Here is a 13,254-nt window from a genome sequence, read left to right on the forward strand (position 1 = left end):
TGATCCTCAGATCTCAGCCTCCTGAGTAGCTAGGATTACAAGGGTGAACCACCAGAGCTCAGCACTGAAGGTTTTTGGTTTTTTAAAATAACATTTTAATGTTTTGGTTCTGGATATTGAACCTGGAGCCTCTCATGCTGCACAAGTTCTCTATCACTGAGCTAAAACCCAAATGAATTTTAGGATATTTTTGGAAAGAAACAATGGGATAATATAGAGAATATGTAAATAATAGAAAATGCTTAAGCTGTTTATGCAAAGATGTTCATTGGATTATTATTGATAATAAAGAAGAATTTTTTTTACTAATTCATGATATGAAATCCTGTGAAGTAGTTAATTCAGATGAAACTTCATTTATTAACACTGAGATGGCTTCATATGTGTCACTGAAAGCAGAGGCCAAGAAGTAGTATAATCTTTCGCCTTTACATTCATCCATACCTAACATCTCTGTCAGCTTTTTGTGGCTGTGATAACCTACCTGAAATGAATGAGGAAAAGGTTTATTTTGACTCATGGGTGCAGAGGCTTCTGTCCATGTGCTTGGCTTTTACTGTTTCAGGGATTGTAGAATGGTTTGTAGAATAGAGGAACAAAGCTGTTCATCTCATGGCAGCTGAGGACAAGAGGATTGAGAGAGAGATACACAGACAGAGAGAGACAGAAACAGAGACAGACAGACAGAGGGCAAACAGAGAGATATAGGAAGACAGAGACAGAGAGAGGCACACACACAGATGGCTTGGGGTTCCTCAGGGCTTGCCCCCAATTACCTAACTTCCTTCCATGAGGCCACACCTCCCAGAGGCTCTCAATAGCAACACAGACTGCTGACCAAGCCTTCAGAACACCGGCCTTTGAGGGATGCACCACATCCAAACACCCTACCCCATCACTGTGATTCTTACAAAACTGTTACCACAGTGGTGGTTTGCTTTACTCAAAAAGTAAGGTGGCTGGGCACCCATCTATCACACGTGTAATCCTAGCTACTCAGGAAGCCAAGATGTGTGGTTGGAAGCCAGTCCGGGCAGCACAGTCAGTGAGACTCTTATCTCCAATAGACCACCTGAAAAACCCTCTGAAAGTGGAGCTGTGACTCAAGTGGTAGAATGCTAGTCTTGAGCACAAAACCTGAGGGACAGTGCCCAGGCCATACACACACAAATAAGATGACCAGCCTTACTCAATGGATGTTTTAGTAAATAAATACATGTAATTCCCTTGTTTCCTTCCCATATGGAATGTACTAAAATACATCAGGGGTCTTGTCTTGTGGAAGCACATTCCCTGCTCCTAAATGACACTAAGTACGTACCTACTAATATCAAATTAGTTCATGTTCAGTAATCTGTGTGTCTATAATATACAGGCACTTGCCAATTCTGCTTTCTTCTATGACAGGAAAGATTTTTCCCCAGGTCCAGTTTAGTCATGTGACAGTCTCTGGCTGGAAGACTCTGCAGTCTCCATGAGACTGGGTCCATTTCTGTATGACGCTATTGCAGCATGAGAGTCACTGGCTTGGAACTGAGAAATCTGACTTCACTTTCCTTCTGCCACTTGATAACACCGTCAGTTGGGCAAGCCACTTAACCTCTTCGGCTATTTCATTTATAAAATGGGTATAATGGAAGATCTTTCCTCGGGTTGCTGTGGAATTGGACTTCAATAAAAGAAACCTTTTCTTTACTTCATTCTTACATCTTCAGATGTAAAGTTTCAGACAGGAATGTTAGTGTCTGCAGTGTTTCATTATTATTTACCTTATTAAAAAGCAACATAGCCACAACACACTGCCTGCCTGGATGCTGAATTCCTTTTCCTTTATAATTAGTCTCTTTGAAATAAACTACAGAAATATCTTTCCCAAATATTACAAAACTTTCCTATTTTCCATAAATGAATATGCAAATGATGATTATTTAAGATAATGTAACTTTGCCATTAAAGTAATCTACCTCTTTCTTCTTTTCAAATCCATAGTGTAGTAAAAGAAGGCCTCTCTTCTTTTTGTGTGTGTGTGAGGGGGTGTTTGTGTGTGTGTGTGTACAAAACCCTTTGCTCATGGATATAATATGCTATTTAAGTATTCTGCCTTCAGGCAGAAAACAAACAACCTAGTGATTTTTCCTTACTCTTGACTTTGCTCACTCATGCCCGAAATTCTAGACTCATTCGAGAACAGATTCTCAGGCTTAGAAGAAGTTACTACAGGACACCAGGCCTTTGGAAAGCAGCCCAAGGTGGCTACAAATGAAACAGATTACATGTTCTTTTTTTCGACAATGTCACTTCTTTTAGACAATGTCACTATTTCTTTCACTTTCCTTCAGTTTCTTCCCCAGTCCCTTCCCGTGAGTTATTTCTCTACTTTTTACAAAAGACATATTGACTAAGGAGTACTGAGATCTTTACTGGGTATTCCTACAATACATTAATAGCCATTATAAATGCATTTTCCCATTGGCTCCATCTGTTGGGCAATTAAAATAAGCTCAGCACTGTCTGAGAGAAGCATTCGGATCCTAACATCTCTCATCTTAGAGCTTAGAAGAAAAGACAAAGCCTAAAAAGATGTCCAATGTCACTTGGCTACAAGTGCAGGTGGGATTTCCACCGTGTCCCCCCCAATACCTGGGCCTTGAAATATTCTGCATCATTTCTCTGATAAGAATGGATGGTCAGTCTATTTGTTAACATTTATTGTAAAGTTGGAAGGATTCTTAGGTTTTGTATTTGTTTTAAAAGTTATTCTATTACAATTTTTAGACTCTATTACTACTTTCAAGTAGTTATGCAAAAGGGTTTCAATTTAGCATATTGTAACACCCAAATCTGAGACCCCCCCCCAAAGACACAGAGTAGTTAAGTCCATTGCAAAAGCAAAGAGCCTTTTATTAGCAAGCTTGAGCCCAGACCAACGCCAGCATGGATGCAGCCAAAGGTGAAGACCCCGAGCTTAGTTCACACAGGATTTTTTATAATGGGGTACAAACAAGTAAAGGGGGTTTCCAGTTTGGCAAATACAGGATTGGTTGACATTTACAAAACAAATAATGCTCTCTTCCCATTGGTGGCTCCTAGTCTGCCTGACCGCAACGTTAACTATTGGGAACATCTGGTCCTTTCCCGACTTTCCAGCTGCCCTCTGATTGGCTAGTTCCAGCGGTGTTTATCTGGCAGGAGGGCAGGCAGGTGGACATGCTGGTGGTTCCAGTGACTGAGCACACGCAGGACAACCGGCTCTGCGCTATTTCTGTCCTGCCGAAGGGGAGGAGCTGAGTGAAGCCCCGCAGTCGTCTCCGAGTGCTAGGCTGAATGGAAGCCTGTGCAGAGCTGCAGGCGCTGCTGGCGGCCCCGGCGGCTCCGGGGGCCGAGGTGGCCGGTGGCCGGCCTTCTCCCTGCGCCCTCGGTGCGTGCGCGCAGTCTGGGCGCGGGCTGTGGCCGTTCCCTCTGTGTGAGGTGGGGACGTGGGGAAGTCGGGCCCCGGCCTCGGCGCGGTGGGCGGCGGGCGGGGGCGCGAGCGCCGGCCGGGCGGGCGGGGCCGGCGGTTGGCGGGAGTTCGCCAGGGAGCGCGCGGTGCTCTGCTCAGGTGCAGACGGAGGCTGCGGCCGAGGAAGCAGAGGTGAGAGCGGCGGCGCCGCCCGACCCGCAGAGTGGTGCGAGCGGAGCGACAGGACCGGCGGGGAGCAGCGATCCGCCGGCCTCCCGGCGCGCTGAGCCCCGAGTTCGCAATTCACTGCACGTGGAGTCGTTAGGGCTCAGGATGCCGGGAACGCCGCCTCCGCCTCCGCAGCCGCCTCCGCTGTCCGGAGACCCCGAGGCGCCGCGCGGGGTCGCTGACCTCGGGCCGGCGGGGAGGGGAGACGGCTGCCGGGGCCGGCGAGGAGGGGTCGGGGCCGGGTTCGGCGTGGAGGGCTCCGGGGTGCGAGGGGCGGGGACCGGCGTGGGCCGGTCGGGATGGCGGGCTGGAGGCTCCAGGGGGAATGGAGGGACTGGAGCGGGACAGGGTCTGCGGAGCGGCGGAGGGGCCTGGTCCGGGGTGGGCGTGGACCCGGTGGGCGCACCCTGCAGGACGAGGCCGCCGCACTAGCGTTCCCGGAGCTGGAGCAGAAGCGCGGCCTGGTGACCCTGGGGCGGCTTCGAGGGCTGAGAAACATAATGACTCCGGTCCCAGGCCGAGCCCCTGGCAGGAGCGCGCTAGGAGGCCGGTGCACAAGGCTGGCTGACCACACAGGGGGCTCTGTCTCCAGGGCCTCCCCTCCCACTGATCCTGTCGCCCATGAAGTTGGTCAGGAGGGTCAGGGGCCTTTGGTTTCAGGAGCAGCCCTGGCTTATTGCCAAAGGGCCTTCCTGCAGCCGGGCAGGTCCCCGCAGGGCCAGCCCAGGGCCCTGGACAGCTCCCTAGGCCTCAGCCTGCGCAGGCCTCCCACCTCTGCTGGGGACGCTTGAATCTCACTGTCAGGGGTAGGATGTCCCAGAACCCTAGAGAGGGGGTTGTGGCCCCGAGGCAAAGGCTCCTGCCTGTGACTTGAGGTTAGGGACAGTGGGAAAATTTGAGCATTGAAAGAAGATAGCTAGAAAACAAGAGTAACTGAGTCTGCAATCTCTGGGAGCAATTTAGGGACCTGAGGGCCTGGTCCAGTTCTCTGCACCTGGAGATTGCAAAGGCTGCCAGAAGCTATTGAGGCCTTCTCTGCTCCAGGTTTGCATGGTTCCAAGGTTGTTTCAAGGATTTTTGTCCCATCATTTGTAGAACCGGGGAGCCTGCTAAGTTATCAGGTCAGATCTTCAGCAGACATACAACACACTTAATTTTAACCCTCAGTAATCTCTGTCCTATGTATTGAAGTGTAGATTGAACAGATCGTGTGGCCTGCTGCTTTTCCCATTACACATGTCCTCAGTTTCTGGTGTGTTTGTTGTTAATTAGGTGAACTGGTAGTCTGTGAAAGAATAAGGATGAGGACTCCAGGTGGGGCTGGAGCTGGGGCTGGACTTGTGGGGAAAGGTAGGAACCAGACTCTTGGGTGGTGTCAGGCAGCAGTCTGGGGAAACTCAGGACCTGCTACTGGCTGCAGTGCTGGATGGCATGTGTCCAGTACAGCCATGCTGAGCACATCCCATTTTTCTTGTTCACTGAGTTCTCAGCCCAGGGCCTTTGCACATTCTGTATTTGCACGTGCGTTGCTTTCTCTTATTTCCATTACTTTAGTCTGCTGAATTGTGGGTTTGCAAAGTTTCTCTGACCATTCCATCTAAAACAGCTACTAGAAGTCAGGTGTCTGTGGCTCATGCCTCCAATCCTAGCTACTTGAGAGGCCAAAATCCGAGGATCTCAGTTCAAAAGTATCCTGAAGAAGAAAGTCCTTGAGGTTCTTACCTCCAATTAGCCAGAAAAAAGCTGAAGTGGAAGTGTGTCTCATATGGTAGAACAGCAGCCTGGAGTAGCCTGAAGCTCAGCAACCACATTTGAGTGTCCCCAACTGAAAGACCCCCGGCGTGGGGTGTCCTTCGATCTAAAGAGACCCTTCCCCAAGGAACAACGAGACCACTTGTACGGATGCAAACAGCAAGAGGTTTATTCGGGCATGCCTCGGCTCCCAGGTGCACTCAACCTCGAGATCCACAAGGTTCGGGTTGAGTGTCTGGGAACCGGTTACACGGGTACCCGGGGCGACAAAGTCTATCGGGAGACTTGCGCGCCGAGTGCTTGAAAGCACCCTCTTTTTATGGACAGCAGAAGCAAGGTTACAGAAGCGAGATGCTTGGTTACAGAATATTGATTGGTTAATTTCAAATTACGCTCAGGGTGGGGATTGGTCAGGTTAAGCTGGCCAGATGGGGCAGGTGGGGTTGGGGGAAAGCTGACGTGTCGGTACTTGCCCCGGCAAGTCTGTGCTGGTCGTCATGCACCGAAACTGTTCGTTCCCTAATTTTGACAAGTGATTTATTACCTCCTGACCTACCCTGCCATTATAGCTAAGTTTTACAGGAAGGGACGGGAGGGTCGGCTATTTTTCAGGAATGCCTGGCTTTAGGGCATGTATGACTTGCCTGTGTCCTGCTTCGCTCTCTTAGGTATGCAGGGGAAGGGGCAGCAGTTTTCCTTAAAGGGCTCAATGGGGGGCTCAATGGGTGAACATATACTGGAGTCTGGGGTCTTTTCATTCCCCCATTTTCTTTTTGCCTGAATGAAATCCTTCAACTGGAGATCCCTCCGTTAATTTAAGTTGATGATATTGTTGGGTTAATACTAGGGCCTGTACGACCGATAGGCGGTCCTTTACAAATTGCATTAAGCGATTTATGATGCAAGGGCCTAAGGTGAGGGTTAGCAAGAGTAGTATTAGCGGTCCCATTAAGGAGGATATTAAGGTAGTGAACCTTGGGGACCGGTTCCATAATCCTTCGTACCAGCCTTGTTGGGATGCTGACTCTTGCTGTCTTTTGTCTAATCTTTCTTTGAGTTTGTCTAGGGTCCTGACTCCGTGTATCAATTTTATACCAGCTGTACTTGTAAGCTCCAATTTTAAGACATACTCATACCATTTGCGACATACTTAAACTTTCTGAGGTTTGTCTTAAAGACAATCCTTACTTTTCAAATTTCCCCAATTCTCTTTCCAAGGCTTTCTTTACTTCCTTCTGTCTTTACAATTCCTTTCCCAAGGCTTTCATTACCACCCTCTTTTTTACAATCCCTTGACCATCTTTGTGGCTGTAGTTTAAAACTGCCCAATTTTTCCTTTGGCTTGAGGAACCTTTATCTTAGAACAGCCTTAAGGCACCACCGTGATGCAGAAGCTTGCTAGATTTTAAGGCTAAGAGTATTACCTCTATTGATAACACACTCAGGTTATTACCATATCAGAGTCAAACTAGGCTGTGAACATAAAGTGGATTTCCAGTTACTATGCACTGAAGTGCCTAAAACAAGCAAGCCAGTGATATCCTTGTCCCCAATATCCACTGTGGGAAGAGAGGGTTTCTGGATATCACCCAAAAGAATGTCCCACAAGATCTTAGATTTAGCAGCTTTCAACCAGGAAGCCGACTCAGGTGATGGAATCAAGCAGGAGTTCCTCCAGGTGACTGTCAGGCCGTCGTTGAACTTTACCCATTACGGTGTACAGCAGCAGCAGCAGCAACCGGAACAGCAGGGTCTCTCAGTGGCTCCAAGGGACTGTCGTCACACCTCATGCTGGGCTGTAAATTCCTACACAGACTGGTTAAAGATACATTGCCTAGGCTTGGCAGGCTTTGATCCTGCTGGTTTTTAAGATCTTTTAAACAATAGCTCAGGACAATTTACCAAAATCACAACTTTTTACTAACCAGATATTTTTGTAAATAGACACAGAAGGCTTAGTCTTGTAACCATCTCTGACAAATGCAGTCTCCACACCTTGCACACCTACAACAGTTAACACTATTTTTTATGCCCTTATTAAAAATTATTTTATCTATTTTGCCTCATTTTTCCAAAACTGACTCTGGACTCTTGATCTTAAAATGGGGGTAGAAGGGCGAAGGTCCATCTTCTGTAACTTCTTCAAGCTGACTTTAGGGGCGTTGATCTTACCTAGCAAGGAGCCTATAACCTTACAAAGAGGCCATCAGGGTTAGAAGTCATTAAGAACAATATTTAACTTTTGACAACTGCACAGACCTTTTCTCCAGCTATAGCAGTATAGCTTGTTTAGCACTCTGGTTTGTAAAAGCATCTTTCTGGATGACTTAGGAATGTGATCTCTAGTAACCCTAACACAATGCCTGAGTTACCTTTGCAGGCCTTTAGACAGATATCAATAGAAACACACTCTCAGGTTTACAAACTTTTTCCTGAGAAGATGAATTTCATGTAACTGGTGTCAGCTCAATATTACCGCCAATTAGAGCTTTTGGCACATAAAGGGGTTAAGATTTAAACTACCCCCCACATTTTATAACATTAGCTTTTTACTATCACAGAGGACTGGCAAGTTCCTGTCCCTTACAAGGTAGTCATGAACATTAGGCATGCTTCCAAACTATCTTCCTATGACCTCCCGGCTCTGACCAGTTTTGAAGGGCCACACACAAATGACTCTAGGATCTGACATTTCTGCCATCCAAGCAGTGGCTTACTGCCTCTGGATGCTCCACCATTGCTTTTGTCCCAGGAGTGTCTTCTCTACATTGGGATAAATGCCTCATTGGCATTTTCCTTAGCTGGTTGCTGGACTTGAACTCAGGGCCTGAGCACTGTCCCTCAGCTCTACAGCTCAAGGCTAGCACTCTGCCACTTTGAGTCCCAGACTCGGGGCTTGAATGCTGTCCCTTAACTCTTCAGTCCAGGGCTAGTACTCTGCCACTGTGAGTCTCAAAGCATTTCTGCTTGCTCTTTTAGCACTCTGCTGGCTGAGTAGAGGTGACAGTCTCACAGGGACCTTTTTCTGCCCGGGCTGGCTTTGAACCAGTTTGCAGATCACTGAGTCTTATAAAAGGCCATTTTACTCCAATTAAAAGCAACAAGGTGGTCAACATAGAAGTAGCTTTTAAGCATGCTCTTACCTGAAACTTATTAAGATTCAAAGTTACATCTGACAACTTGTAAGAATCCTCTGTGCTTTGCTTTGGGCTTGCTGGAAACTTGAAAAACCTATAAGAGCAAACTAGAATAGCAATTATTTTGGTAATCCTAATTTTTCCTTTGTGCACATTGAGGCCAATGTTAAGAACAACTTTACCTTTAAACTTTATATCCAAAAATCCATTCCTAATTTTTAAAGCCTCTTATTAATCATTTTTAATATTTTATACTTTAGTTTTCATTTGCATTTTGAAAAGATCCCTTGAAATCTTGAGGCCAAGTGTCACTCATTGTCTCTTGGCTGCTTGTTTTAAAACAGACACACATTAAAAATTTTAAACTCAAATGACAATTTTCCTTAATGCAAGAATTACAGTCACCTTTACTATATCACAAAGCTAGACTTAACACCGTTATAACTTTTAAAAAGCATCCTAATTGTGGAACATAATTGAAAGTAAGCCACATTATACAAATAACTTTTTTTACCCTCTTTTTAAGGCCTTCCTAATTTTAATGTTAACACATCCAAGGGAAAGTTTTAGCAATACTAATCAGATCATCACATCATTCATTTTAACCATCATGTTTTCAGTGCCTATCTGCAGGGAAAAGAGACAGAACAACGATGGGCCACTTGGCCCCTCCTATGGAATAGGCAGGCACACACCCAATCTGACTCTTTAGGGTTAGATGAACTGCGTTTGTGCCAGTTTGCCTCATCATGCTTGGACTCCTCCCAGGGCCTGTCCCACTGCATGACCAGCTGAACTGCACTTCTGCTTGTTCACCCTTCACCCCTAAAGATAGGTCTTCTGTTGGTTTCTAAGTTTTTCCCCGTCTCTTCTCTTGGTTCTCAAATGAAATACAGTTTTAGATAGAACAGGTAACATCTTTGACAGTGTTAAACTAACCTTTACATTTAAATTTCTAATATTTATCCCCAAATTTTAGCCAAGGGAATTAGACCCCAAACAGCCAATGCATTTTTGTTAAGCCAGATAACTTGATTACAGTATAAACAGACTTATGCATTTTAAAATATTAGTTTTTAAAATACCAGATTTTCTAATTTGCAAGTTAAAGAACCTTTTAAAAAGCCATTTAAAACAATGTGAAGATTTTTAAAAATTTTTGGTAATGTCCAAACTCATAACCTTTTGAAATTTAAATTTAAATCACCCAATTGTTACAGCATGCTGACAATTTTTTTTTATCTTTGAACACGTTCACAGACACACACAAAACACACAGATCTTAAAGTGCGCAAAAATCAAAATCAGTTGTACGTACACTTTCTAAAGGTTTTAAACAAAAAAATTTAAGACAGTATTTCTTTTAGAACTAGGTACCTTTGTTGTGCTTCATTTTCACAGAGCTTGCTTGTTAGCAAGGCTTATGAATCTCTTCTGAGTTGGAGGAGGGCTGAGGGAGGGAGTCACCTAAGACTAAACTGGCCTGATTTTTTTTTTAACCCAATTTTAGACAGAACTAGCTGAAAAGTCCAATCCAGGTACACAGCCTTCTACGCCCTCACCTGTCCTCCAGCAGCCTCCACTGGGAGAAGGTGCAGCCTGAGGCTTGAAGGGAACCAAACTAGCCCAGTAACCCTTCATGCCTCGCGGGGAGGGTGGGCATAGCAGGTCTGTGACTAGGCCCAGCTGGAACTTTTATTCCCTCAGAGATGTTTAAATAAATAAATAACAAAAACACAGATAAACACAAAAACCAAGGATCCACATTTAAAACTGGTACCAATTTTAAAAACAGAACTAGACAAGAACTGAAGGCTGAGTTGGGGACTAATGGGCCCCAGTTTATCCCTACCGGAACTCTGTGCTGTTCCCACTCAGCAAGCTGAATCCAGAGTCTGCTGGGTGAGCCTGCCACACTCACCCAGAACTTTCCTACCCCATAAAACAAACACACTAAAGTTAACAAGACAAACATGTGGCCACAAAGACAGAATCAAGTCTCAGTGAATAGGGCGACATCTCACCACCATTCACTTACCAGGGGACTCAACCCCCCTACTCACCTCCGGAGGATTTTTCTCTTAGAGTCCTGCAGACGTTGACCCGGGGGTCTTCCAAGGCAGAGGCGAATTCCCAGTCATCTTGGGGCAAGGGAAGGAAGTCCCTAGCGGCCTTTCCCTCAGACTGACAGGTTCTCCCCCACGCTCAGACCCCCCGAGCCAAGGCCCGAGGCTGAGATCTAACTGAGGCCACCTGCAGATGGTCAGTGGCAATTTCATAATTGACAAACAAGCAAGTTCCCAAAACCTGACAATCTCGGCTCAGGCTGTGACTTCCAGTGATCTATAGTCAGACTTAAGGGGGTTGTTAGTTGCTGCCCCATCCCTTTAAGGACAACAAAACAGACAACAGAAACAATTAACACTAAACAGAAACACAAAAACAGACAGGCGCCAAACAGAAAAAGCGACTTCAGATGGGAGTGGCCGACCATGGCTAAACTCCCCGGGAAGGAGAGAGAGAGCTGAGGTTGGGAAATTGGAGAGGGAAGGAGTGGGGGAGAGAGCTGAGGGGCAGATGGAAGGGTTAAGGGGGTAGGGATTTGGGGGGCCGGGGTAGATAAGAAGGGTTTCATCCACGGGGGAGGTTCTAAAATAAGAGCTTCCCAAGTAACAATATAAGGGACCTGGTCTGGGTGTCCGTGTGGTCCCGGGTCCATAACTTTGGCCTTGATCTGTAAGGCAATGGTTAGGTTAAAGGTTCCTTCACGTGGCCAGCCACAGTTGAAAGTGGGCCATTCTGATGAACAAAAAGTTATCCATTTTCTTTTTTTTTTTTAACTTCTACTGAAAGATTGTGAGCTGATGTTTGCACATCCCTCCAGTTCTGTAAAGTAAGGTTAAGTGGTGTCGCGACAGTTTGTCCCATTTTAAAACTGTTAACGAACACAAAAACAATACAGACAACAATACAAACGACAATACAGACAACACTTGGCTTCGCTGCGCGCTGTTGTTAATAAACTGAAAGCAAAACCTGATAGAGACCTGTGTAGTTTTAACTTAAGGTTTAACTTAAGGAATAACACAAGACTATTCACAGTAACACACTCTCCCAAATTTTCCACAGCGAAGGCAAAGACAGCAGATCAACAGAAAAACAAACCACAAGGGCAGAAGCAATGCAAGCAACCAAAACTCTACAACAAACAACATTACAATTATAACTGGTCACGTTACTTTGTCGCTGCGCGGTTTCGACAATCAGCCGAAGGCAAAAACCAGGCGGAGACTGTTTTGAGAGTCTGGATCTCTCGTCTCCTAGGCAAATCACGCGTCTAAAAGAGGACTGAGTTCCAGATGGGCCACTTTTTCAGGCCACCCTGATGAGCCACTTTTTCAGGCTCCCTGACGGGCCAATATTTCAGGCCACCCTGACGGGCCAATATTTCAGGCCACCCTGACGGGCCAATATTTCAGGCCACCCTGATGAGCCACTTTTTCAGGCTCCCAGAAGCCCCCAGGACGTCTCCTGGGGACCGCGGTCGGGAGTACGAGCTCGTCAGCTCCTCCACGGGTCCGCCTGATACAGACGAGAACGGCCGAACTCACCAGATTCGCAAGCGCACAGAAATTGGCCACACGAGACTTCAGACAGCTTACAGGCAACACACAGACAATACACAGACAATACACAGACGCTGGCCAGCTTACCTCCCGAAAATGGGTCGGTGGTCCCTGGGTGGGGGTCTCTATCCCGGACGAGCCCCCAGAATGAAAGACCCCCGGCGTGGGGTGTCCTTCGATCTAAAGAGACCCTTCCCCAAGGAACAACGAGACCACTTGTACGGATGCAAACAGCAAGAGGTTTATTCGGGCATGCCTCGGCTCCCAGGTGCACTCAACCTCGAGATCCACAAGGTTCGGGTTGAGTGTCTGGGAACCGGTTACACGGGTACCCGGGGCGACAAAGTCTATCGGGAGACTTGCGCGCCGAGTGCTTGAAAGCACCCTCTTTTTATGGACAGCAGAAGCAAGGTTACAGAAGCGAGATGCTTGGTTACAGAATATTGATTGGTTAATTTCAAATTACGCTCAGGGTGGGGATTGGTCAGGTTAAGCTGGCCAGATGGGGCAGGTGGGGTTGGGGGAAAGCTGACGTGTCGGTACTTGCCCCGGCAAGTCTGTGCTGGTCGTCATGCACCGAAACTGTTCGTTCCCTAATTTTGACAAGTGATTTATTACCTCCTGACCTACCCTGCCATTATAGCTAAGTTTTACAGGAAGGGACGGGAGGGTCGGCTATTTTTCAGGAATGCCTGGCTTTAGGGCATGTATGACTTGCCTGTGTCCTGCTTCGCTCTCTTAGGTATGCAGGGGAAGGGGCAGCAGTTTTCCTTAAAGGGCTCAATGGGGGGCTCAATGGGTGAACATATACTGGAGTCTGGGGTCTTTTCACAACCACCAAGCAGATGGCTTGTCTTAGCAGACATCCTGTTGAAATTGGAAAAGGTTGGGAATAGTTGAACCTGGCTGCCTTTTTTTTTTTTTCTGTAAAAATACCATATAGAGGGGTTAGAATTACATGGGCAAGGTAATGAGTACATTTCTTATCAAGCATTGTAGCCTCCTCCTTTGTTTCCCCTTCCCATCCCTTCCCATCCTCCCTGCCCCCCCCACCCAATCCTCCCCCTCCCCT

At 46.7% G+C, this 13,254-nt stretch overlaps 2 protein-coding genes across 4 annotated transcripts in view; both read left to right on the forward strand.

The window, feature by feature from the left end:
- The first annotated feature begins 3,284 nt into the window (after positions 1-3,284).
- LOC138811998 (uncharacterized) overlaps positions 3,285-13,254 on the forward strand; it is a 49,547-nt gene continuing 39,577 nt past the window's right edge. The window contains exon 1 of one of the 3 annotated variants that reach the window (XM_069999955.1): positions 3,285-3,468. In XM_069999955.1, coding sequence (XP_069856056.1) covers positions 3,325-3,468 — 144 coding nt within the window. In that variant the 5' untranslated portion in view covers positions 3,285-3,324. Of the gene's footprint in view, positions 3,469-11,418; positions 12,477-13,254 lie in introns of those variants that run through there. The other 2 variants (XM_069999953.1, XM_069999954.1) reach the window with 2 other exon arrangements.
- Positions 3,326-13,254, forward strand: part of LOC138811996 (ral guanine nucleotide dissociation stimulator-like) — a 60,690-nt gene continuing 50,761 nt past the window's right edge. Inside the window, exon 1 of the mRNA XM_069999951.1 lies at positions 3,326-3,418. The gene's annotated coding sequence lies outside the window, so the exon portion shown is untranslated. The remainder of the gene's footprint in view (positions 3,419-13,254) is intronic.

The sequence above is a fragment of the Dipodomys merriami genome, unplaced genomic scaffold (assembly GCF_024711535.1).
Source record: "Dipodomys merriami isolate MVZ:Mamm:240054 unplaced genomic scaffold, mDipMer1.0.p SCAF_556, whole genome shotgun sequence".
In the NCBI taxonomy this organism is placed as follows: domain Eukaryota; kingdom Metazoa; phylum Chordata; class Mammalia; order Rodentia; family Heteromyidae; genus Dipodomys; species Dipodomys merriami.